Source organism: Opisthocomus hoazin, chromosome 15 (assembly GCF_030867145.1).
Source record: "Opisthocomus hoazin isolate bOpiHoa1 chromosome 15, bOpiHoa1.hap1, whole genome shotgun sequence".
Classification (NCBI taxonomy): Eukaryota; Metazoa; Chordata; class Aves; order Opisthocomiformes; family Opisthocomidae; genus Opisthocomus; species Opisthocomus hoazin.
In genome coordinates this window covers 22,332,101-22,358,871 of record NC_134428.1, presented here as the reverse complement: position 1 = coordinate 22,358,871, position 26,771 = coordinate 22,332,101, and the positions used below count along the sequence as shown (strand labels likewise).

At 47.5% G+C, this 26,771-nt stretch overlaps 1 protein-coding gene across 5 annotated transcripts in view; it reads left to right on the top strand.

The window, feature by feature from the left end:
* The window catches only part of RNF216 (ring finger protein 216), an 81,788-nt gene that overhangs the window by 22,705 nt on the left and 32,312 nt on the right, over positions 1–26,771 (top strand). For all 5 annotated transcript variants that reach the window (XM_075436501.1, XM_075436499.1, XM_075436500.1 and 2 more), the window contains exons 6-13: positions 2,213–2,315; positions 3,208–3,372; positions 4,301–4,415; positions 4,701–4,840; positions 5,845–5,895; positions 6,895–7,032; positions 8,023–8,171; positions 8,627–8,705. In XM_075436501.1, the coding sequence (XP_075292616.1) occupies positions 2,213–2,315; positions 3,208–3,372; positions 4,301–4,415; positions 4,701–4,840; positions 5,845–5,895; positions 6,895–7,032; positions 8,023–8,171; positions 8,627–8,705 (940 nt within the window). The remainder of the gene's footprint in view (positions 1–2,212; positions 2,316–3,207; positions 3,373–4,300; positions 4,416–4,700; positions 4,841–5,844; positions 5,896–6,894; positions 7,033–8,022; positions 8,172–8,626; positions 8,706–26,771) is intronic.

Sequence of the window (26,771 nt, the reverse complement as noted above, 5' to 3'; positions counted from 1 at the left end):
GTGAAAAAACTCGTTATTGTGTCCTGCGGGGATTTAGCGAAGCCTGATAGATTAAATCCCAGTATTGGCTTCTATCAGCCTTAATGTGTTTCTTCCCTCTTTGCTCCCAAAATCTCTTCTCTCCTATTGTGTGCCACAGACCCAGTGAGATGAAAAGGTGCTTACAGGCTTCCCTGTAGGTCATCTACAGTGTCTGCTCAGCGGTGCGTTACCCACTTACTGGATGATAAAGATTTCTTCTCCATATTTTTATTCCTTTAACCAAACTATCTTTTGAGTTGTCACTGCGTCTTTTGTATGAGAACAAATGGGTCAAAGCACCGGTCAGCCTCGCTGGCAGGGCCTCTTTGATGTCCCTAGCATGTCAAGCTGAATCAGGCTTGAAATATAATAAAGAAGGGTGGCTGGGTTTGGGCAGGGATGAGGCTTTTAACTGGCTCTGTGTCCTGTGGTGCAGATATTAATGAACAGTGCTGCAAGTGTGCGTGCATTGCGCGCTGGGACCCACTGCACTAATTGTCAGACACTGAAGGTTAACATCTCCGAAAATCCCGAGCATTGAAATGGCAACACGCAGAACGGTTCCGATGTGCTCTGACTGTGCCCCAGCCGAAACCCTTGCGTTTGAGCTGCAGTGATTTCAGCGCCTTGAAGTTTCTGTTTTGTTGGATTAAAACAGTTATCCCTTACAAAAGGGATGGGGGGGAGGGCTGGAAGCTATTAAATGCTCAGTGCCAAGATATTTTGTTGTTTTCCGAAATGATCTCTTAAAACTTTCAACTGATGTGAAAGAGAAGATGTGGGAGCTCCTCTTGGCAGGGTATCATCTATTCAGCTTTTGTGTGCAGAAGCATTCACATTCAGTCAAAAGCTTCTGGCTCAATACGTCAATACCTGATTAAACAAAAAGAAATGCGCCTGCTTTGAATGAGAAAGCAGGGCTAAAGTAATCATGCCTTGATAGTGGGTTAATGCTGCTAGCCAGTTCAGATTTCTTAATTAGGGACTGATTTCTGACACCAGGAATGTAAATTAGCTGCAATTATGTTCTCTGCTGCAACCTAGCACCTTCTCATTCAAAACGTTTTACAAATGTTAATTGCTTGTCCTGGCTCCTTTCAGAAGGATCTTATTGTGCAGCTGGGGAAACTGAGGCGCAGCTTATGGTACTTGACCCAGCTAGCACAGCTGGTTAGCGATGGTTCAGAATATGCAGTGGAAGTCCAATTCAGACAGATAGCCTACAGCAAGCTTCGCTTTCAGAAGGACTTCAGGAGTAATTGTGAATCTCTGGCAATGGGGTATTCTGAAACTACTTGCTCCAGTCTTTTCTAAGCTGAAATACTTGGATAAACTAAATTTACCTGACAAGGTTATGATTGTTTGTGGCAGGACCTCAGGTATGCTGCACTTACAAGCTAGTATGCATTTTTTCAGCGATTTTTAGTGATTATTTTCTAAATGCTGTTCTCACTAGACCAGTTTCTAGTGTGAATTGGACAATGCTGGTGTGATTTATTACGATGAAACCTGTCTTCAGAGTACATGTTGCACGTAAACACAGTTTAAAATTGCTTCTGTCTTTGCCCTTATGTTAAAGTAGATAGAGACCGGAGGCTTTAATTCAAATTTGAATCTGAAATCTTCTATTGAGGAGGACATCAACCTTTCACATATTTTATAGGCGTTTGTATGCTTTTTTCCATGGATACATTTTTATTAGCAGCAGTAGATGGCAGTGAGGTTTTGATTACTGCTGTGACTCTGCTTTCTTGTACAGTCTTCAGAATGTTAATTGCAGAGTAGCAGAAAGTTAGTACACCTGAAGTCCTGGTTGTGTGCTCAAAGGAGGTACCACTTAACGTGGTTTTACTGATGGCAGTGAGTGGGGAAGTAAGCCTGGTTGTTCACCTCTGGCATGGAGAGATGCAGGTTGGTTAGTAACTCACCCATACAAGCTTCACTTATGTAAATGTAATTACTGAAAAACCAATCTATTGCTTTACCTTCTGCAGGCATACAACCACTCATTCTTTACTTAATTCTCAGTCATTTGCTTTCAGTTCGTTCTAGTCTGAGACCTCCCTTGGTTTTTACAGGGCACGCTGTGACTTGCCCGCCCAGCCTCGTAATTACAGGGTACTCAAAATTTGACAAGTGAGGGATGGGCCTGAGCTCCTAAACCCTGAAGTAACTGTATTTATCTTTTCAGACTTTGTAACTTTCTGCTGGAAAATCCAGATTACCCGAAGAAGGAAGGCAGAGTGGTTTTAAATCCCAGCAGCAGCCTGCTTGCCAGCCAAGATGAGACGAAGGCAAGTGAGGGTATCCTCATCTACAGCATGCCTCCCATCCAGTCTGTTCAACCGGAGCGGATCTGGAGATGTCTGGTTCTATCAGTGCATATTTGTAGAGTGCTTGGTTGGCCTGTATGTTACAGGAGGCCTCTGGGTGCATTTAAGATGGTGTTAAATGGCAATAGTTCGTTAACTTGGCTTGCAGGATGACTTCCTGTTTTGCTGTTGCGTAGCTGCACCACGTCTGCTCTTCTGCCTTCAGCGAGACCCTCTGCCCTGCCTGCCTGTCAGCTGCCCTGTCCAAGTATTCATTTTGATAACCGATACAAGAATTCCTTGGTCATTACGTCACACGGAGGAGACCTGGCTATCAGGTCTGTCTTGATGGCTTTCAGGCATTCTTTCGGTCTCCTAACTGCAGATCTCCCTACAGCTTCTTGACTTTTTTCTAAAGTCAATTTGACAAAACAGTATCTCTGAGCTGCTTTGAGTAAGCTGAAATAGCTGTGTGTGGCCTGAGAGGGGGAAATGTCAAATACCTCTTTCTACTCTTGGAAGCATCTCTTGACCTTGAGCCAGTAAAGTCATTCACCCTTGACAGTAACCTAAATATATCCTCTCCTCGCTGTCTCATGCAGCCACACACAATGGCTTTAAGCTGTGTGGCACAGGGTCCTGATAGGAGCAGAGCTGCAGCGTGGTGCATCTGAGGGCAGGTTGCCTGCACAAGTGCATAGACCGATAGGCTTCACACCCATGCTGCGCTCTAAGCTGATGCTCAGAGCTGAGTGCTGTGTAAGTTGAGCGGTGGGTGGTCCTGCAGAGGGTCCTGATCATTGAAAGAGTGGTTTGGGGTGTTCTTGTGTGTATTTGTACCAGCCTTTTTATATCTTTCGCGTTTCCTTCTTAGGTGCCTAAAGTGGACTACTTTGACTTCTCCAAACTTGCCCCGCTTGACCAGCGGTGCTTTATTCAGGCAGCTGACCTCCTTATGGCAGACTTCAAAATGCTGAGCAGCCAAGACATTAAGTGGGCACTGCATGAACTCAAGGGACACTATGCAATCACGCGAAAGGTTCTCTGGTTCCAGTCTGGTTCCTTTCCTAGGGTTATCTCCCATCTCTGTGGAGAGCAGCACAATGTCTTTTGCCTTGCTATACCATCTGCTAGTGTGTGGTTATGTTTTTTTTTTTTTAAATCCTCCTTTCCTTTTAAGAAGTATTAATCCATTTAGTAGAGACTTGCAGAATTTATTGGCCAGACAGAATGGTGCAGGAAGCTTTTTCTTTTCCCTAGTAGAAGAACTGGGGAAACACTACCTAGTTGATGGTAGGTAGTGCATTAAATGGAGAAGTGTTCCTGTGTGTTGCCGCTGACGTACAGCATAATTGCCAATAAAACCTAGACATTTAGCTAAATCTTAAAACATTTAACTGCTGCTATTACTTAACTGACTGCATGTAATTGAAAGGAAGCCCAAGTCTCAGTGTCCTGTTTCTTCTTATTACGACTGAATGTCAATGTGGCTTCAAGCTTTTGACTTGGATCTACTCTTCTGATACGCTTCTCTTGTGTGAGCTTCTTTCTCTACTGTTCCAGGACTTTACTAAAACAAAAACTCCTTGGCTCTTTGCTTGATTGATTGAGCACTGAGTATTTGAGCTTCTTTTTTTTTTTTTTAAATAAAACCACAAACCCAACAACCAAAAAAGCCAGGCCAGCTCTGCTGCATCAGAGTGGACACCAGCTGTATTAGAGTTAATAGCTGAGGTGTTCTGAAGTATTGTTCAACTATTTTGTTTTTATGGAGTAATGGCTTTATGTACTCATAAAGCAACAAGGTGAGCAAAGGAAAGAGGTATACTTACCTCTACATGGGGCATTTGGCTTTCTGGTTTTGGATCAGTCTTATGCACATGTTTGTACTGTGCTTTGATGTGAAGTGTATGCTTCTGCTTTGTTCCAGGAACAGACAGCATTTAAGTCTGTATGTTGTTTTCTAGGCCTTTTCAGATGCTATCAAAAAATGGCAGGAGCTGTCTCCCGAAACCAGTGGGAAACGGAAGAGGAGGAAAGAAATGAATCAGTATTCATATATAGACTTCAAATTTGAGCAAGGTAAATACCAAGCTGTATGTATGGTACTCTCTGCATAGTCATTGTAAGCAGAACTGGCTTGCAGCAGAAAGTACCGTTCTTGAAAAGGGATGTGATCCCGAAACAGTTATCTTTATGTCACTGTCTAGTGTCTAGTCTGGAGGTATTCTTCATTAGTACCTCCACTTGGTACAGTGCTGTATGAGATGCTGAAGTTACGCAGCTGGTGGCATGTGGAGGAAGAAGGATCTGAGCTTTATTCTGGCTGCTGCAACCCATTTCATTGTGCCTTTAACTCTGGTTTAGGGGATGTGAAAATTGAGAAGCGCATGTTCTTCCTGGAGAATAAGAGACGACACTGGAGGTCCTATGACAAGCTCTCTCTCCTCCCACCGGTGCTACTGGAGCAGGAATTCTATGAGCAGAAAGTTAAAGAGATGGCAGAGGTGAGTGGTAGGGGCTGCTTGGATCTTGTGGTGCAAACAACTTCAGCTACTGTAGAGGTCTTGGCCCTAAGCATGGAAATCTGCCTCTTAGTGAAATTCAAGCATTGAACAAAATGTTGAGTATCTGACTACCTTTGCCTCTTTACCACCTGTGAACATGTATGATTCTTCCCAAGTAACTTGTTTTTGGAGGAAGAAAAACAAGCACAGAGTTTCGTATTTAGTTAAATATATAGCTGCTACTTCTGCTGCCAAAAACCTTCCATGTATCTGCTAATGCCAATGTGTCATCCGTGATACAACACTGTTCTGGACCCTTGTTTTACTACAAAGTAGTAAAAGCTCTGCTAATTAATCCTTTCCTCTAATTGTTAGCAGGCTTCTCTGCTGCTTTAGGGCTTGTAACTGCAGCTTAGTGTTGGTGGCGAATAATGACCAGGCCCAAGGCAGTCTGTCTGCTCATTCTGCCTTCCACAAGTTTGGCAGCCCTGTCTCTCCAGAACGTCTTGGCCTGTGCTGAGGATGGTGTGTTTCGAAGCAGAACCCTGCAACGCCCGCTGGTGTGTTCCCTTCCCCTCGTAGTCTGAGAGAAGACTGAATTCACTGCTTTGTACCTGCAGTCCTTCCTAAAGTTGCTTCTTAAAGATCCTTGTCTCTTGGGCAGATGGATAGTGTCTCCTTCTAAAACACAAAGCTAATGTTCCTTGGGGCTTTCCCTGGAGGGGCCCATTGGGTGAGATCGTCTCTGCCCATGGAAACCTGAACCAGCAGCCCTCTATAATACAGAATTTGGTCTTTTGTTCTTTCTGTCTTTGCTGCTCCCATCTGTTTTAGCTGAATCATAGATAGCTTAATGGATTGGAAGGATGGGCTGAGTGATGCTGTAAGCAGACAGTGAGCCTTTTATGGTGGTTTGTCAGTCCTGAGATAATGTAAAAGAACGTAGAGGCTGGAAAATTGCTTTATCTGTTCTGTAAATACAGATGCATGTGTCTGTCTTGCAGCATGCAGACTTCCTCCTTGCTCTGCAGATGAATGAGGAGCAGTATCAGAAGGTCAGTATCTGTAATGTCATCCCTTGAGTCCAGCTTATGCATAGACATTGTTTTGCACTTGCTGCTTTCACAGACTCTTGGCTTCTGGAATGGAGCTTTTCAGAAGCTGCATTTGCACTGTGTTGCTTTTGCTGAGCTGGCAAAACCTGTGTAGTGTGTGTTGGCTGGCTTTTGGAAAAGGTAGACAGGAGCTGAGTCCAGCAAGACAGTAATGATGCATGTAATGATCTGTAGTAGTTCAGTCAGCTGCTGCTTGTGTCTTTACTGGTGAGAACAAACATTGCAATAGAATAGTACCAGGTTTGCTCTTGCTACCACCGTTATGGCTGTTTAAACAGATTTGCTGTTGTTGGAGCTCTGCCAGTGGAGAGGCCTTCCTCATTTGCAGAAAAGACTCTTAAAAAACCTGAAAATCAGATCTTTGCCTTCAAACAGAGAGGAAAGTTAGAGATTGACAGCTGTGGATTACCTTTTTATTGTCAATGCCCATTTCTCTTCAAACTTTGGAGGATGTATTGGACCTTTGAAGAAGCGGGCGTACTTTTTAACAGTGGCAAGCTTCTCCACCCCTGCAGTGAGGAGGCAGAGACCAGGTCTCCAGGCAGATGGGTAAAGGTTCCTTTAGAGGGCAACAGCTCTGAAGCTTAGTTTTCCCCATAGGAGTGCTGCGTACTCTGCTTCCCTACGATTGCAGCTTCCTGAGCCCAAGATGCTTCTCTATGCATGAAATGAGAATTAGGGAAACACCATGTGTTATGTAGCTTTTTGGAACCTGTCAGGCAGGACATGTAGATATTAAGTTGTTTAAAACTGAGTTTATGGTTGTGCTTAGTGAGTTGACCACCAATCAGGAGACCTAATGGAATGGTGGATATCTGTTGCTCATCTTTTTACAATTAATGCTGGCACTGCTTATGGCTTGCAGGTGTATGTGCCTGTATGTTGTTGTGGTTGTTGATGTGGTGATGATGATGCTAATACCTCTGTTTCTGGGTGCAGGATGGTCAGATGATAGAGTGCCGCTGTTGTTATGGCGAGTTTGCGTTTGAAGAGCTAACTCAGTGTGCAGATGGTCACTTGTTCTGCAAGGAGTGCCTAATTAAGTATGCTCAGGAGGCAGTCTTTGGCTCTGGGAAGGTAAGAGTTTCCCAACTGGATGAGGGGGAAGTGAGTAAATTGCTATTGGGAAATCACATTGCTGTTTACGGAGTGTTGTTGCTTAAGTCAAATGTAACTGCACTTCCCAGGAAATATTTGAATGGAATTGTGTCCTGAAATCCGAATGCAACAAGTCAGTCTCACCATCAGGTGAAGCCAACAACTTTGCAATGGGATCTCTGCTGAACAGGATTTCAGTTTTGCCAGTCTCCATCTTTTGTACTCTGTGCTTAGCAACTTGGATTATTAGGAAGACTTTCTACAGCACTCATAGTAACAAGAATGTGCACTAATTTGGTTCTTATTTTCTACTTAATAAACCAATGGTATCTGCATAGAGAACACGCTCTTATCTCTGACTTGGCCTGTGTCCTCCTAGCTAAGAGTGCTTGTCCTTCATAATGTCACTGTGATCCCAACTTAATTTGGGGGTTGGTTTCTCTATGATGCTACAAACCTTCTTAGTCTCTAATTTAGCTAGCAATTATCCTGGTACTTAGCTGAGTTATAAACAAGTCATTAAACTGCTCTGAGGTGTGTGTGCTCCTTTGCCTCAAGATACAACAATCAAACTGTGGGATGCTTTTGTACTCTGGGATCCGTATTTCTTGTAAACGTATAAACTGGCAGCTGTATTTTATATGACCACATTGACAAGAGCACAACGTGCTGTTTGTGAGCAGAGACCATACAGCAATAACGGGCCGCTGTGTGGTCACAGTGGACTCAGTGAACTGTGGTCCCAGTTATCCGCAGCATCTCCATGCCCAGCGTTTGCCTGAGGCCTGATCTGTTTAACTAGTCTTGTTCTTTCCATAGCAAACCTGTTTTCTAGCAGTTGTCTGCTGACTTAAGCTCTATTGTCTCTAAGCAAGGCTCTGCACTGGTTTATTTGGGGAAGTTCTGGGTACCGAGTCTTGCTTTTCACTAGTATCATACTGAACATGAGCTCTCTCCTTCCAACCCTAGTCAGAGCTCAGCTGCATGGAAGGCAGTTGCACATGTTCATTCCCCACCAGCGAGCTGGAGAAGGTGCTTCCAGAGAACATCCTCTGCAAATACTATGAGCGGAAGGCTGAGGAGGAGGTGGCCGCTGCCTGTGCGGATGAGCTTGTCAGGTAAGTGTCCAGCAGAGGATGCAGACTGCACTTGCTGTTGTAGAAAATTGTTCCCCAAAACCCTAAGGGTGTGCTGACTACGCAATAGGTAGCTTTCAAAGATGTGTTATAAATGCAGGCTTCTGTCTTCCCAGCTCTGTTCTTACTCAGGTTGGTCTGCCTTTGACTAGGAGCAGATTAAAATTCAATAGACTTGTCTCCCCCAAGACTTGCTTGCCAGCTCTGTGCTGATCTTCTAAATTACATAGTCAAAAGCAGTGCTGAGCATATAATATTTTGATTGCAAACAGGAAAGTGATTGAAGAAATATGAGCAAAAAGGCAGTAGTCAGCACATCCTGGTGGCAGGCATTTGGTTGGCAGCCCTATGAACAAGCACATAGCTATTTGACTGAATCCTCTTCCATCACAGATATGTTTGGCACTGCATTAATGGCTTCTTGTTTTGGGGTGCAGGTGTCCGTTCTGTAACTTCCCAGCTCTACTGGACAACGATGTGAAGCGGTTCAGCTGCCCTAATCCCCGCTGCAGAAAGGTAATTGGGGGATGCTTGCCATTTGGTCTCTTCTGGAGCATTGGGCAGGAGAGCTGGGAGGACAACTCTCACTTCCTAGTAGCAGGTGAATGAATATCAAATGTCGCTGCATGGGGCAGCAGTCAAAGTATTTGCTGGATCCTGCTGAAGGTCCTCTAAAATTGTGTGACTTGACAGATGAATTTCAGGGCGCTGTTGATAAAGATGACAACAGTATTCCTTTCTGGGTGCTGGCTAAAAAAAGCTTCTAGATGCCTTAGGTTGCTGTCTTACATATACAAAAATGTTTTAGGTCAACAGGGAGCTGGGTGTTTGAGGCATAAAAGCAAATTGCAATTCTGAATCTGATGAAACCTGGAGAAAGAGCTGAAACAGCCTTACACGCTATCGTTAAGAGAATTAGCGTCTGCATTTTTCTGTTATGCTGTCGCCTGAATACGGATTCAGCTTGAAGTGACAAAAAAGTTGTTTGAAGAGCTCGCTGAAAGTGTCCATTCAAAGAGCAGAAGATCTTTGTGCTTCTCTCAAAGTTTGCTAATAGCCATAACAGTAGGATCCTCAGGCCCAAAGCAGGGACGGAGTGGGGAAAACTTGCTGCTGCTGCTTCTGCACCATCTGTTCTGGGGAAAACAGAAGCAAAGAAATGTGTTTCCCAGTGTCCCGAATGCATGCAGAACCCCACTTCCGTCTGGTGCCAGTGAGCTGAGGCCAGTACAGTGTCAGGGTTTAGCGCTGAAGCTACAAGGCACCTTGTGTAACTTTAGCCACAGCAATGAATTCTCATGCAATATTCAGGGAACTGCCTGTCCCCTAGCAGAGATTTTGGCTAATCACTGAAATTCCTCTTGGGGTCCTTAACCTTATGCCTGTAGCTGCCGGGTTCTCTTATTGATGCGACACCACCATTTGCCTGTGTTGAGGAAGTAATAGGAAGTCAAATTCTCTTCTTTGGAGAAACTGAAGTTGCCAGCACTGAACTTTGCATTCTGTAGTGAAAATTGAACTTACGTGTGAGGGAAAGCTGCTTACGAAAGATGCACAATTGCATTTTAGATCTTGAGTCTCCAGAGCTGTTTTGCTAGCATCCACCTCTAGCGTTTGGGTAAGAAACGTGCTTCTGATGGTATCATGAAGTATCATGAGCAAGGAGGTTTGCTAGTCACTAGGTGGCAATGTTGTTTCATGTTTAAACATATTTTTTCTGCAAAAAACAAGTTGTTTTCAAAATGTACATATGTCAGCACCACAGAACAAAATTCAGGGTTGAAGAACATGAGCACTTCAATGTGAGAAATGAATTGAAGCTGCTTTTTTTTCCTAAAATATGTAGTGCGCCACAGTAACTATGGTAAGAGGGGTCAGTGCTGAAATGTTCCTTTCCTTCTGGTCTGCTGTTTCATTTCCTTCCTAGCATACTGCCTGTCCCCCCTCCCTGGGGCTGCAGCATTCCAGTGGGCTGGATTTCTGGTTTCCTGGACAGCTTGTGTTGATTCATTAGCTGAAAATCTGCTGAGTAGCTTTGTGTTCTGCTTAGAAATCTTGAACGACTTCAGGATTTGAAGTCGGGGGTGAGGAGTTCGGATAGCAGGATGTGGTGTTGCCTCACAGCATCAGCTGCAGCCGTTCTGCATATTCCCGCTATCTTGTCTTTCTACAGAATGACAAATTTTGGTTAATGCTCTTGCCTGCCGGAAACTGTTGCCCTTAGGGAGGAAAGGGCTAATCTGGGGAACTCTGCAGAGGTTGGAGAGGATGCGTTAGCTTTGCTAGCAGTGCCTCTGGCAGCCTCGGAGGTGGTGATGACTGATCCTGGAAGGAGTCCCTCTCGGGTTGGAAGGGCTGCACTTGCACAGCTGAACCTAGAGCGAGGGGAGGTGTGGAAAGGGAAAGGTCAAAATGTGCCTCTCCTGAAACCTCAGGGCTCCTCAAGGGTGGGGAGGGGGAGGACCAGATGGTGGTTCTGTTGTATTTCTGTGCTCCATCACCTGGATCCTTTGTCTTGCTTGGAGAGTTCATGTTGATACTCAGGCTTTCCTTTAAATCTTCCAGAGAGGTTGATTCGTATTTGGGCCAGCTATGGATGAATTGCAAAGCAAGTGATGGGAACCAGCTGGAAGCCTGCATTTTGGCTGTATATATGTATGTTGAGCTCGATAATAAGAGCAGCTCTGTGTGTACCCAGGTCACTGCTTATGCATCTCACCTGTAGTTCCAGTCATTTGCACCTTGCAGGGACCAAAATGTGGCTAATTGTAACCCGAGCAACGGGCAGAGCTGCCGGTCGCCTGCTGTGACTGAACGGCTGCATGGAGAGCATGCAGATGAGCCAGCACCATCTGCCAGGGCCACCGTGGCTCCAGCTGTGGGGCGTGAAGTTTGGCTCCCAGTTAGGTGGCCAGGGCTTGAATCTTAATATCACGAGCTGCAGGGTGGAGGAAGAGCTTAATTAGCCAAAGAAAACCGTTCCCAAGTCACCCTACGGATGTGTTCTGCTCTGTGTGTGTGTGCAGTCGGAGCTGGTGCTGGGGTGGAGGCAGCTTTTGCTCAGACCTGTTTGAATTTTGAGGTTTTGCTCTATAATGGGTCACTGACTACACGTGGAGCCAGGCTTCCCGGCGATGGGAGGGTTTGCCAGACGGCTCGGTCAACCTCCATCTTATTCCGCACAGGGATCCCTGGGTGGAAGCAGTGCTCGAATTTCTCATCTCTAATGATGCGTGTTTCTCCCCCCTGTGCTCTGAGACAGCAAACCAAAGCTGGCAATTCTGGTGAAGCTAGGAAAGACACACGCTGCTGGTTGGCTTGTGCAGCACTGGGAAGTGAGCGTGCACTTTTGCACACTGGGGGAAGTGCTGTTCCCCCCAGAAAAGGAAGTCCACCCTTTCTGCTCTGCCTCCCTCCTCCCAAGGCCTCGTGTTGTTGCTGAAGACAAGGCTTTTGTTCGTGGGCTGCTCGCTGCTCTCCCCGGTGCCGTGTTGTGGGTGGGGGACATCGTCTCCCCTCTTTGCAGTCTCAGCACAAAGCACTGCAGGGCTTTCAGCCAGCGAAGAGATGGGGAGGTGAAAGCTGCCGTTGCCATGGAAATAACGCATGTCCCTCTGGGTGCCGGAGAGCTTGAAACCCTCCACACTCATTTCATAGCCAGGCCACAGTGCAGGGACATTTCCAAGACTCAAAACTCCTTTGCGTAGCTTAGCATGTTTGTTACTTTACGGTGCTGAGTCGTTTGCCTCGGCTGGATGCAAATGGGTGCTGGCGTATGGCTGCAGGGTGCAAAATTGCGTTGCCCTGGTACCGGGCAGCTCGTCCCTTGCTCGGGGCTCCTCGGTGCACCCTGTTAGCGGTGTTTGGGAGTGGGTTTGCCTGCTGGGCGTCTAGACTGGCACGCTGCAAACGTGACCATCGGTGTGCCTGCGGCAGATGGAGAAAATCTTCCCTCTTCTGCTGTTTTCACTTTCGGGTTGGGCTCCCTGGCCACGGCAAGCCTTGCGTGTACTTCTGATTTGCAGAACTAAGACGCAGTGTTTGAGGGGACTTTTTTAAGCTGCTAAAATGTCTCAGGATTAATTTCAAGGTGCTGGCTGGGAAAACAAGCACCCAGCTGATTTTAACCTTCATTTTCTGTTGGAAGCGAGACAGGTTTAAGCTTGTACAGAGCTCTGCCTAGCAAGCTGTGTCTGAACATGGCTTCTCTTAGCAGGGTGCTAACACCGCATCCACAACCTATGCTAATAAGCATTAAGTTGTGTTGTACAGTTTGCAGCAACTTTGTGAGTGGCCTTGCTGAAATAAATTGTTGCGTGATCAACCAGACTGAACATTCCAGAAGGTTGCCCCGGGAGGTTGTGGAGTCTCCTTCTCTGGAGATATTCCAGCCCCACCTGGACGCGGTGCTGTGCAGCCTGCTCTGGGTGACCCTGCTTGGGCAGGGGGTTGGACTGGGTGACCCACAGAGTCCACCTTCCAACCCCTACCATGCTGGGATTCTGTGAAGGAGCTAAGGGACATACTGCAGCGCCTGTGATCTCTGTACCTGGCGCAGTGATGGGACGTGCAGCTGCTTGTGATTCAGAGCTAGGTAACAAGACAGCCCCAGCCACCTCTGGTCCAGTTACAAGGGTTTTGTAGGGTGCCGGGGGAAATGTTTGTGTAATCAAGTCCCTGGCAGCAGGGGATGTGTTCAGGATGACATAGCCTTCCAAGGACGTCGTCCAACGCGTACCACGGGGCCCATGACTTCTGCGCTGGAGGCTGCCCTGTTGCTGCCCGGAGCTGCCCTGCCCAACTCCAGATGCGCTATGGGTTTAGGCTTAAACCATATCAAGATCTGTCACTGGCAGGGTGCGTGTGCTACATGGAAAAAAAAATTGTTCTGGTTGAGAGAAATTGAGCTTGTCCAGAATGCCTCGGAGTAGGATGCACATATGGAGAATTACTTAATTCTCCTTGTTTTGCAACATGTTTTCCCAGCTGTTGGAGTCTGCTGTCTCATTCAGCTTCCTGACAGCAGCGCAAACATTTTGAAGGTCCCATGGCCCCATCTCATTCTCTGGTCAGCCATTCTTACTGCTGTTCTCTGTATGCTTTTCCCTGAGCCTGTTGATTTAGATTTGATTGTTACTTAGAGCTTAGTCCAACAGCTTTAGTGGAGAGGAGCCAAAGGGTGGCACTCGTTTATGGCAGACCCCTGTAACTTCTTTCTGGTGGCAGTGACCTCAAGAACCAATTCCTGTGTTTAAATTCTCATCCTCCTGTGTCTGTGTAAATGCGGCTTAGCAGAATTTGTTGGGATGAGGAAGAAAGGGAAACGCAGTGTGGAGGACCTTGCTGCATGCCATACTGGGGGGGTTTGGGAATGGAGCACTCGTGCCTGCGTATGCTTTTGTCCGGAGGCCTGTCTCATGCTTGTCTGGGCTGGCAGAACAGTCTGAGCCATCTTTTCATGACTCTGCCATCTTCCTCCTCAGCGCTGCATCCTTGAAACCTCCTGCTCCGGAGCTCTGAGCTTTCTCCTCCAGCTCAGTGGCTTCGCTGCACCCTTTTTAAATGAGCGGTGCACATGGGAACACGCTCCACGCTGTTACTGCCAAAACCACAACAAATGGCAAGTTTCCGTCTGTCATCTCGGCTTGGCTCTGAGGCACTCCACGGGCAGGCGATTTTCATTTTTCTTCCATAAAAGGACATTGAAACCCGTCTGCAGCGGCGGTGCTCTGTGCCGCAGGCAGGGCGAGCAGCGATGCTATCGACGGCAGTGCTGCTGCGGGAACGCCGGTGATTTCCGTATCTCTCCTCAAAGGGATGGGCAGGAGGGAGGGACCAAGGCCGAAGGTGGGGTTGAGGTGATTGTAGGTGGCAGATAACACCCCAGCAGATCTTATTGCCAAGTCCTAAAGGAAGACAGATAACAGGCGAGTGCTCCTGGTACAGCAAAGCCTTAAAAGTACAGTCCCCGTGTAGGACGAGTGCGCGTGTGCTGAGCCACGTGGTCTGTCCCATTGAGGCGTCTAGGGTCAAACTTGCATGAAGAGTGCTGAGAGTCGGGAGATCTTCTCGCTCCGAGCTTTATGCTGGGCAAGATACTTTTGGATACCTCTGTGGGGGGAAAACTGTAAGGGGAACAAGGGAAAGCCACGTGCTGGGGGCTTGCCTTGCTTCCGTGGAAGCTGGATGGTGCATGCTCACAGCTTGCTCCCTGGCTGGGAGGGAACATCTAGGTAAGCCAGGGACGAGGAGTGAGTTGTCCCCCCAGGGGGGAACTGCTATAGCTTGCTCTTTGGTGTATGCTTGGTGTGGGCCAGGGGCAGTGACAAGAACTGAGTGGTGCCAGCAGTAGCTGGCTCCTAAATGTCCCTTTCCAGAGAGAAGGCCCAGCGGTCAGCCCAGAATCCCTCCTTGCCTTGTCTATAGACCTGCCACCCTTCCCTGGGACACGTAGGAAGGGGCTGTAGGAGCTCCAAGAGTACCTCACCTGGAAAAAGGGTAGGAGCAGGCTGGGTTCGTTGCCGTGGGGAGGTGCAGAGACTCCATCAGTGGGAGCTCAGGTGCTGCTGCTTTTACAAGGTCAAGTCTATTTATGCAGTGGTATGTGGAAATGCTTCACTTGATAAATGAGTCTGACAGAGGAGAGGGTGAAGCCCAGCCTGGAAATGGACCTGAGGATAGAGGTCAGTTTAAATGGGGTATCTGTCCCTTAGAGGGGGGGGTTGGGAAAGCTGCTGAAAGCAAAAACTCAAAACTAGTCCTTCTTAAAAATAGACCAAGTCAGTGCAATTTCAAGCAATAAAGCTTACTCCTGTGCTTGCTTTCTGCCTTTATATATCAATATCCATTCAGTGAAAAGGCAGTTCTCCCACTGCTTACTGACCAGTGAATACCTCTTTGTCAGGTCTGTGAGAGGTAGCAGTGCTATCTTCCCTTCATAGCTTTGTCCTTTGCCGAGGAAAGGTCTGGAGGTAATAAGCTGAAGGCAACTTCAGGTGGGGGTGCAAGCTTCAGGCTCAGCAGTTGGTACAGACATGCAAGACAGGGACTCTGGAGACAAGCTGATGGACTCCACACGGGGCTGGTGTGAAAGGTCCCGAGCTGTCTTGAATGTGGCAAGTTGCTGGAGTGGTCCTGTAGCCAAATTGCTGGGGCTGGAAGGACCCCGGAGGTTGTAGTTGTGCTGAGGGTTGAGCAGAGTGAGGTGAGCCGTAAGCTTTGCTTTTTCCTCTTTTTAAAGAGAAAGGGAGGACTGGTGTTCCTCCATTTCGTGCAGGGAGCAAGAGAGTGAGTAATGTAATGCGATCAGCCTAACATCAGGGAGAAAGCCTAAACCTCTGTACCGACCGGAGCGCTCAGACTGCTTGATTTGTTTGGTTTTTGAAGAGTGAAGTAACTTATCCTCTGCCACTTGTCTGTCTTCGCCACAGGTAGCGATGCCACCGAGCTGCCCTGGGACCGCTGTGGGAGCTCGGTACGGGTACCCTGCGCGGCAGCAGGGGTGAGTTTAAGGGTAAAACTCTGCCCGGTGCTACTTGCAGAGCATCAGAGCAGGGTTATCGTTTTGTTGCTGCAGTGGAAATGGACATTGGAGAGGATGGAAAAAGGCTGTTCCCAAGCTAAATTGAAAACATTATTCTGACCTTAGTCAAGAAGCTACATCTTCCCTCTTTCCTCCCCCTCACATTCCTGTCGTAGTAATCACTGCTCTGTAACCTCAGCTTCATCTGCCACAGCTAACCAGTTAAAAAATGCACTAAAAAAACCCCAAGTCTCTGCATACACCTCATCTTGCTGTACCTTAGCGCTTCCAGGGCAGAGTTATCTTTGGAGGGGCGTGAGTCAGCTGTGGAGGTTTTCCATAGCATTGTGTTGGGGCAGCTGACAGCTGTCTCCTTCGGGCCAGAGCACTGAGATGGCCTAACCTGGCATGTGTAGTGCAAGGAGGTGTTTTGCTTCTCCTTTCTGTTTGCACATAAACAGATTTCAGCAGATGACACAGTCATCAGACTTCCTGAGCTAATACAAGGCTGCTGCAGATGATGTCCATTTTGGAGGCTTCAGTAGAGTTTGCTTCCTAATTTGGTCACAGAGTGCTTAGGGCTGGCCTGCTTTCTTCTTTTTTTTTTTTCTTTTTAAAAACACCCATCCTTTTATATCATTGTTGTGGAGGGGAAACTGTTTGTATCGGAGAACCTCCAGCTCTCCTCTCACTTCCTCTCCGCAGAGGAAGTGATACTTGAAAGGTCTCTTTGAAAAAGCAGCGTAGTGCTGAGGCTGATCTTTTCCAGTCTTTTTTCCTCCTTTGCCACTCTTTCATGAGCTCATCTCAGTGAGCCTGCTGGCTTTTTATCCCTTCTGGGTGGTCATCTGAGCCCTTCATGCCGGAGGACTTTGGAGTAGTTCGCAGAAGTGACAGTGAGCTATGCTGCAGTTAGATAATAATATTGATAAGCTGATGTACTGGAATATATATTGCAAGGGGGAGAGGCGTGTGTGATTTCAGCTAATGGAAAGAGCACGTGTTTTGTTTCGGTTCATACATCATCACTAACAAGAGGCCTGGTACCGTGTAGGAAGCTGTAAATGCCAAACACCAGGAGAAAACTAGTGTGGCTGCTCAGCTCTGCTAAAAGAGCTTTAGAAGTTAGCTCGTGTGTCTTGCAAATCCTCAAGAAAACTAGGGACTGTCAGCCCCTTTAGAAGATGCCTGCTTGTGGGTGTTGGACCAGAGTCATCCCCAACAAGCCACCTTCCTGGCATGCAGGAGGCAGTTCAGCCCTTCTGCGGTCAGTGTGAGTCTTTTCATTCAGCAATAGGAACAGCTGAGGAATCAGCACCAATCCTGTAGGCTCCGTTATTACTTTTATTTCTATGCTGAATGTAATGGGAAGAGAGAAAAGAGTGGGGGGGGAAGAAGTTTTCAGGTGATAGGTGATGCAGCTGAGGATGCAGTTCCAGCAGCTTTGTTCAGCACAGTTGGGAGGCTTGTGTGCCTGGCGTGGTGGTGAAGCTGTTGCTGCCAAGGGAGCTGCTACCTGTGCTGGAGAAGAATCCTTGGCCTTGGAAGCACAGGAAGATGCTGTTACCTATGGAAATCCACCACTGTTTTAGGTTCAGAGTACATGTCATAACCGGAGGCTCTGCTGAAGCTGTTTAAGGTGCACCAGGAGCAGCTTGATTACTGGCGTTAGAGGTTTGGCTGTAGGTGGGCAGGTACGGGCCGGTCCCTGCAGAAGTCCCTCTGGAGAGAGGGAGCTTCAGTGTGTGTCATGTGTGGGATGTCAGGTTGTCCTTGACCTCTGAAACATGAGTAACGGAGAAACAGGAACATCAAGTGGTGAGACAGCAAGTTTAGAGGGGGAAGGGGAAGGTGAAACAGTAGTTTTCTTCTAATTTGGTAAAAATCACCTCTGTGTGTCATTCTTATTTGCATATTATCTTCTAATTAGCCATGACTGACTCACTTGCCACTTCCACCTGAAAAGAACTATATGTTTTGAAGTATACAGTTCATAATCTCAGTAGACCAGCATTTTTTCTCCTCCTCCCTCCTCTTCCAGTGCCCCCCCAAATGCATTCTCTTACTGCCTTTAACCTTCAAGCCTCTTTTCTTCTGCTTGCTCTCTGTTACTACTCTTGCATTATTAATGGGGCCGTAGCAATTCGGCCAGAATACTGACATTGCTGATTACTACTTGTAGCAGAGGAATGAGGAGCAAGATAGAAACTGGGTCAGGAAATGTTGTCACCATAAAATGATAGCATCAGAACCAGGGAGCAGAACTCTTTGCATTGGAAATGGGCTCCTTCACCCGACAGCATACCTGTGCACGTTCACCATGTGTGTCCTCCTCGCTTACTTGCTGCATGCAGATGGGAAAGACCATCTCCCGCACACACAAAAAGGTTAATGGACCTGTAGTTTCCAGGAGCAGAGCAATGGAGTGAGATGTTGTGTTCTGCCTGGTAGCACTTCAAGTATCACAAAATTCCTGTGCTCTTCAGTGCTGGAGCTGTAGTATGAAGCCCCTTCCCTCATTGGTGTCAAAGGCTGAGGAAGCGTAAGTGGCTGTGTTTATTTTTGCATTCACGGTACAGCCTGTCACACTCGATGCGTTCAGATTGTCCTTGGTAGTACCAAGGGCATCCGGTAGCAGCAAACAGCTCTCCATGCTTCAGATGAGAGAATATGGCTGCTATGAAATCAGAATGAGAACGTTATTTTGGGGATGCAGCAATTAACCTGCGAATCCTGGGCTGCCGTAAGCGTAAGGAATTGCCTGTCTATCCTGCGTCTGGTCAGTGGAGCTGTGCTTGCTCACTCAGTTGGGCAGAGCATCCCCTTAGGGATCCACCATCCCTCGGAGGCCTTGCACAAACAGTTGTGCTGGCGCGTTAGCTTACTCCTTGAGAGAGGGGCAAGTGTGAAAGGGGAAGTGTCACTGCGAAACATATCGACTCTTATGGGAAGTGACAGAGGAAGTAAACGCCTGCTGCTGTTGTCTTCTTCGAAATAGTTAAAACAGCTAAAATACATAGGTAAGCAATAAACCACAAATACAAAATTGGCTAGCATGTGCTGGCAAAAGACCGAGGTCCGTCTCCCAAAAAGATGCTTGAAAAGAAAAGACAAACCAAAGCCTAACCCTTCCCAGAGTCACGACGCAGTCTCCCCATTCATGAGCTGGGAGGCTCGTATAAATGTGCCTGCTAGCGAGGAGGGGACGAGAGGATGTCCCTCGGTGAGGTGGCTGGCTCGAGGCGGCGGACTTCTGCAGCCCCTTGGAGGCAGGGGGAGGGACTGTGTGTTTCTTCCCTCTCCTCGTTGCTGGTCCCAGTATGTGTGACCGCCTGGGCGTGCATCAGTTGGGTGACACTTTTGGCTGAGTATGGGGAAACATCAAAGCAATTTGTGCTCAGTCCCTGCTAGACGGTTGTGCATCCAGATAAGCTGGTAGCTTCATTTGTATTCTCAACCAAGCTGGGAGGCCGGCTCGTGAGCGGCGTGACTCCCTCGCGGGTCAGGTGGTAACTCGCACCAAGCGAGCTGGAGGTTTAGGCTGGGCAGACTCGACAATGTCCCCTTTCAAAGATTATCCTTTAAACTGTCCTAGTTTCACACCGCCTTGGGCGCCTGCCTGAGCCTTGTGTAGTGACGCACGGTGTTTAAAAGAGAGGCTAGCTACTCTAATCTCTTCTCCGTGGGCTGAGAAATCTATCCTCCTGTAGTCAGCCAACTTCATTTCTCTAACTGATCATAGCAAGTGTAGGGCTCTTAAATCCTGGCTCGCATTTTATCCGTGGTGTTGATGGGGCTGCCTGTAATCTTGAAGTGAGCCCAAAGCAGAGCTTTGCTCGTGCAGCTTGGGGCGTTTGAGGGAGAGCAGACGTTCCTGTTAAGTGGGAGCTGATGATAGGCAGTAATTTCTACCACGTATTTAACAGAGCCGTTGTGGAGCTGGAGAGGTCTAGAGTTTACGACCCCAATATTCTTTATTTTCTTAAAAGGCAAGTACTGATTTGCCATTAAAACCGAGCATTGTCAGTAAGGCAAATGCTTTCTCTGTCCAAAATTTCATGTGCACATATTTAATTAAAAGGAGACAGGGTTAATGAAGCTTTGAGTGCATAAGGCCTAATTCCATGAATTTAATTTCCTTTAATTGCTCCAGAGATGGAAATTCCCAGCTGTGGTTGTCCCCTACCATGTGAATTAAGGAACTGGAAAGGGACAATTTGAATTGTCTCACTCGGTGCCAGCTTCTTCCTCTTCTGATTTTTCATCTCTTTGGTTGAAAGAGGATTAGATTAAAATGCTTTAAGTCAATGTTTTAGCTTTGTGGTGGAACTGGCAAAGCTGTGAGCTGCTGACACTTTGGACTCTGGGAACAAGGTGAAAAACAGGGAGTGTTTGTGCAGATCGTGTCACTCATCCCTAATGTGTTACAGAAGATCAAGAGAAAATATGTTTCTTATTCTCTTCCCACCCCGATAACTGCCATCACGTTCAGCATCAGTGGGGTTGGGTTGACTGAATTGCCTGCCACAGCCCAAATCAAACCAGCCTCCATTAGTGTACAGTTTAAAGAATAAAAAAGGTGTTTTGGGGGTGGATTTCTTGCTCGTTTACAGGGGCATTTGAATAGTGGGTTTAGTGCTGAAGACCTCTGAGAATCAAGGTCTTTTTGTGGCCCTGTTGTGTTAACGGTTGTGTGAGCTCATAGGCTGAGCTCTGAAAAGTTCTCTAAGAGGGTGAAAATCTAAAAATGCACCAAATCCACGTACCAGTGAAATGAGCAGTGACAGAAACAGCCAATCTTATTCCTGCCTTTGTTACAATAAAACCTTATGACCCTTGCTGCACGTCCCCACATGTGGTGCACTCTGTCTCTGTTGGTGACAGACGCTGTCAAATATTCCAAGGCCACTGTAGGTTTTTATGTATCCTGACGGGCTTGTTAGCAACTTTAGCCTTGACTCGATGGTTAATAGAAAAGAAAGCTTCCAGCAGCAACAGAAGACATGGGGTGTTAATTTAATGCACGCCTGACACTGGAACAGTGGGAGCAACAAGCGTTTTAGGGTTTTGCCACAGGTTTGACTCCTTTTGGAGGTCTTAGCTGCCAAAAATCCTTGGGGAGATATGGAGTAGCATCCCCTTGATCTGGTGGAGACTTGCTGTAACCAGCTGGCACGTGGTCCTGCTAAATCAGCAGCTCCTACCTGAAGAGGGGTGTTGGAGCTCTTGGGCTTTCCCAGTAAGAAGCTGGTAAGCTGTGGTGTGTAAGGCTGGGGCACATTTGGGGGCTGGGGGGGGTTGTTTTGGACGAGCTGTGCTTTGCTCCCAGGAAGGCATTCTGTCTCCTACCATCGCTGTGGGAAGAGGCCCCGTGCAGGGACCCCTGCCCTGGCCGTGGAGCCGAGGGGTGCGAGGGTGGGCTGGGCACGCAGCACTCCGGTGAGATGCGTTTGGAGAGGTGGCGCAGGGAGAGGTGAGCTCTAACCTGCATGGATCAGCCGTGTCCGTTGAATCTGTGCCTGAACATATGAATCCCTAAAACCATCGGGGTTAAAAAAAATTGAATTTTTTTCTAGCGTTCTTTAATCTTTCCTTATTTCCCATCAGCCTGTTCATCTTCAGCTAGAGTCAGCACAAATACCTCTCTCGCGCTTGCACTTCTGGCCTGAAGGAAACCACCTTCTTTGCGACTACATAACCTCTCCTGCGCCTTGATGGTTTAAGCGACCTCTGCCCTGACGAATAACTAACGGCCGGGTCGTCATGCTGGGGGCCAGAAGGTCCAGGGCCTGGCCCGTGTGTGGCTGCTCCTCCTGCTGCCAGCCCGGGGAGCAGAGGTGATGCTTAAGTGGTCTCCATGCTGCTACCAGTGTAAACAGAGCAGATGTTTCCCCGAGTCGGGGGAGCATTAATGGAATGCGTCGGCCCCGGCTGATGTAAAACATCGCCACAAGTTTTGGGGATGAGGTCAGTGGTACTGAACACTGATGGGAGTTTAATGTCGAGTCTGCCTCTCTGAGACGACGGGTCAGCCGAGAAAGCTGCGGCTAATGGAAAGGCAAGTACACTTGTCATAAATCAGTGCCAAAATACTGAACAGGCATAGCTGCCGCTGGATTCCACAGCCAGCGACGTTTCTGTAACCACCCATTAGCTATTCGGTGGCTGCTTTCCTTGCTGGGTGCTCTTAGTGTTTGACTTTAGAAGGGACAAATCGAGGCCGAAAACGGAGGCTTTGGGGAAAGCTTTACCTCCGTGTGCTGGGAGAGCCCTGCCTGCTTCCCCCACCTTCCCCCTGGCATTTGTGGGGTCCCATGGCTGCTGCTGCCCATCTGTTTTGGGAATGGTGGGAGAGCAGCTGGGATCTTGTTTTAAGCAAGTTGTCCTGCTCGTAAAAGGAGATGGATCGCATTTCTGCCACGAGGTTGCTAGGAAGTCCCGAGGCACTGGGGGAAGCATTGAGAGGCAGGAGGCAAAGCAGGCTTGGCACTCCTTGGAGATCATATGGGTTTTTTAACAACAAACAAGTCTTGTAAAAAGTGAAGAGCAGCGTTTTTCTAGACAATGAAAAGTCAGTTTGCCCTCCAGACCAACCAACATATTTCCTGTAAAGCTGGACACTGCGACATACCATTTGCCAACAAGATAAGATGGTTGTATTTGTTCAGTGATTTATCCTCTGTGAAGCTAATCTGGAAGAATGCTTTATTGCTCTATTTTTTCAAAAGAAGCTTCTTTGACCTCATTTTTGGTCTAGGAAGCGTGCATGCCTTTAAGCTAAATCTGAAAGCCTGGTCGAAATTGGGGTCTGCCTTCAGGGTTGCTGCTTAAAACACAATATCCGTGGGCTGTTAGTGGCAGAGATGGCATTCAGAAGCCGGGAGGTGAGCATCTCTCCCCAAGGCCTTTTCTGTATCGAAAAGCCTCGCCATGATATCCAGCCTCATACAAACCAACAAAGCTGGTCTGCAGCTAGAAGGTGATTCCCCCCCCCCCCCCCCCTTCTGGGCCCTCCTTAAAGGGCAGAGGTTAAAACAAAACAGATGCTCTAGGATGGTCTCTGCTCTGCTAAGAGGCAGTTGCTGCAAGAGGCCTTGCCTTGGCTCTTGGCTCATGAAACAAGGGTGCTACCTCCGATTTGCAAGTGGATGTCAGGCTTAATTAAAAAAAAAAGCAATCTGAAAGAGCCAGATGATCCCCCCCTGAGTGAGACGAGAAGAGTATCGGTGGTGTTACTGCATTGCCTCCATCCTAAAGTTTGTGTATGCAATTATCCGTGCGAGTAAAACCCAAAAGTGCCTCATTCCGGCACGTTCTCCCCAAAGAAGGGAAAGGATTGCAGCTATTGGAGTGGCCTGCGAAGAGAGGGATGGATCTTTCAGGTAGCTGGAAGCCGTGCCAGTCAGTCTGTTTGCTGGTAGCCTGCTACTATATTTAGTTTCTCCTGGCCTCCCCAAATGAAAGCATTGAACCTTTCTAGATATGGAGATAGGCACGACACCAGCTAGCTCTGAACAACAGCTTGCCAGCTTCTCGGCTTTCTGGTGGTTGTTTTCAGCCTTGGTCCTGGCCGTTCCCGTGTTTGGGGTAGAGGATAGTTAGGGGAGGTCATGTGAAGGAGTCGTTTTTGTAGCTGCTTTGTCTGCACATGAAACTCGGGGTATTTTTTAAGAAAAGCTTCTCTTTGGAGGATGTTGTTTTCCTGTGGCTTTAACCCTTTGTGGTGTATTTTGGGTGGGCAGAGCAAAGACCAGGCACTTTGCCAGAGTCATTAGGTAACTTTACCAGTCTTGTACCACAAACAAGCATGCAGATACATTCAGAGGCAACTTTGTTTTACTGTAAGAGATCCCTGCCTTGAATAATTCTAATTCTGACCTACCCATGTAATTAAATGAAGCATTTTTTTCCTCCTGGAACTTTATTCTGGTTGCAGCTGTTGTACAAGCTATAGATTTCTAGATTTGTGTCAGAAAACCATGACTTCAGACCACTGGGATTTTTGTGGGTGGGTGAAAGTGATAACAGATTAATGAGCTTTACTTAGCATCTCCATCTGCCAGGCTAAACCATGTTCTGCACAAGAGGCTTCACGCAGCTGTTTTGAGCTGGTCCTCTAAAAGCAAAGCACCCTTTGCCTAGTCAAAGCTGACCCCTGATCTAAAAAAACAAGTATTTCTCTCAAGGTGGCCTTTTGAAAGACAGTGCCTTATATATGATTCTATTTACTTTCCTTTTCCTGATCACTGTGATGAAGGCAAAGCGTGCAAATGAGGAAAAGCGATGCTCAGATGGAGAAATGCAGGTGATCCCCTAAGGACCAGCCGCAAGCGCCGGGTACTTGCCGAACACGTGGATCAGGTTCCTTGGCTGAAATCTGAACTCTTACTTATTGCTGTGATGCTTGCGATTGCCTTCCTTGTGCTTTATCTCCGTAAGTAGATAAATTAAAAAGCGTAGTAGAAAATGAGTTATCTCGGTCCCAATGTGGGTGACCCGCGCCGGAGGGAAATGACTGGCAAGGGATAGCTGTGCGTGGCCATACGGGTGGAAGCGTAGGCGCTTTCTCACGTTGCGCTCGGCTCAAATCTTTGTCGCGGCGAGGGGCAGCCTGGAAGTCCAGCTGAGAGTGGAGCTGGGGTGAGGAATGAAATGACCCAATCAGGCAGAGGCTGTTGTGCATTAAATGTGGCTGTTAGCTTTTCTGTTCCCTCCTGTGAGCTCTGGAAGTTAAATGGGAATGAAGTAGCTGCTGAATAAGAGACATGTTATCCTGCGCCTGCATCCTGTTATATGTAGCAAGTTGCCATGGCTAAGACACTGATCAATTATTGTTATTTTCAAATTGAGGGTTATTCTTCAGCTTTTTTTTATAGAAATGAGAATCTGTCATCTCCAGTGCCCAGAAAGTATCTGCAGAAGCGAGTGCCGATGTTAGTGTTGTGTGTGCCTGCACAGACACACTCCCCTGCCATTCCTCTATGTCCTTTCTCTCATTTTTTTCATTGCCTGCGAGACTGGATAAACAGCCCCGACCCTGCGGAGCCCAAAGGCACTGGCTGGGGAGTTAGAGGGTGTGGGGAAAGGCTGGCTTGGCTGATTTGGGTATGTAAAACAGAGGTATTTACTCAGTACATTGGGTGGACTGTTCTTGTATGTAACACGTTGTGTAACTGCACAGCTGTACCAAAACAGGCCGAGGTCTGCTGACTTGTCTCCCACATGGACTCATTACAACTGCTTGTCAGGAAGATGCAAAATTCCCGTGATCTGTTTGTGTGTGTTCCTCCAGATTGCTTTCTGCTCTGAGTGCCTCTCTTCTATGCCTGGAGTATCAGTGCGCCTTCTCGCTGCTTTCTGCGGGCTCAATGACAGATGCTATCCTTAAAATTTGGACTGGGTAGTTCCTCTGAAGTACCTCACATCACCATGGAGAAGTGAAAGCAATGCAATTAGCAGGAAAGCTGCTGTAGTCCTTGGACTTGCGTGCTGGGACGTGTACAGTCAGAGAAAGATCGCATTTTCTTTATGTTATGGCGTTAGTGACACCAAGTGTTTTGTTCTGATTCCTAGTCAAGAATGACAGGAAGCTAGAAGACCCTTAGACAAAGTTTAAAAGTATTCTCTGCAGTCTGAAAATCCTGCCTGACAGTAAGGTGTTACAGCAGCCTGCCAGTACCTGAAGGGGCTACAGGAAGGATGGAGAGGGACTTTTCACAAGGGGGTGTAGTGATAGCACAAGGGGGAACGGCTGTAAACTAAAAGAGGGCAGATTTAGATTAGATATCAGGAAGAAATTCTTCCCCATGAGGGTGGTGAAACGCTGGCCCAGGCTGCCCAGAGAAGCTGTGGCTGCCCCCTCCCTGGCAGGGCTCAAGGCCAGGTTGGATGGAGCTTTGAGCACCCTGGGCTGGTGGGAGATGTCCCTGCTCATGGCAGGGGGTTTGGAACCAGATGATCTTTAAGGTCCCTTCCAACCCTTGCCCTTCTGTGATTCTATGAAAAGTTGTGAGATCGCTTGGTAAGTCTGTAGATGTACACCTTCAGAGAGGTAGGTAGCATCTTAAATGTAACAGGTGATAAGATAGTACTAAATGCCTAAAAGGTAAAGCTGATTGAAAACCTGTGCTTTGAGACAGCCTAGAGCTTTTGGATCAAGTTGGACATCTGAATCGAGAAGGAGGAAGGGAGATCTTAGACTTAGTTGTAAGTAGAATTTTTAATGTAGGGAATAGATGCTTTTATAGGACTCCCTACCTTAATGGTCATTTTTGGCTTCACTCTGGGTTGAAGCCTATTGCTTTAGCATCATTACAATCTGTAGCCCCACCATTTCAAGCTGTGATTCAACTAGATTGCCCAGGCTAAGCCAGACTAGGTGTGAACAGACGTGGCTGGCTGACAGCCAAGGAGCCGACTGCAAGAAGAGGTAGCCTGGATTTGATAGGTAATGCTCTCCTGGGGATCATGTGCCACGTTCATTAGCGCTACCAGGGGAGAGACAACCTTAGAACATGTGTGATTCAAAGGCCACAGGACAGACTCAAAGAAGAAAAATATGTAGAGAGCCATTAGACGAAATACCACCAATGGGACAAAGTCCCTGGCCCATGGAGAGCAGCATGCAGGAGCAGCACGCCTGTCCTGTGCGCGGGGTCAGGGCTCGATGGACTTCTAGCATAAGACATTACACTGGGTCACGCTCATTTTGCTGGTGGAGAAAACTAGCACCATCTTGATATTCAGGAGTAAGAGACCTGGGTGAACAGGGCTGTAGGTGAGCACTGCATCTATAACTCTGCTTTTGTCCTGGACTCTGCAAAACAGCCTTCACTTTGGCACGGTGGCTTGTTAAACAGGCCGAGGGTAGTCAGTTCTGTACATACATACGGAGAGAAAGGCTATGCTATAGACTAGGGTTCCTCTGTAACCTGGGGTTCCTCGACTGCTACTACTGAACCGAAGCTTGTGGATGTGGGTGTGCAGGAAGGTCCTGCCCTGGGTTCTTCTCTGCGCGTTTCTGTTTTTGACTCCACACTTGGCATTGAATACAGCTGTTT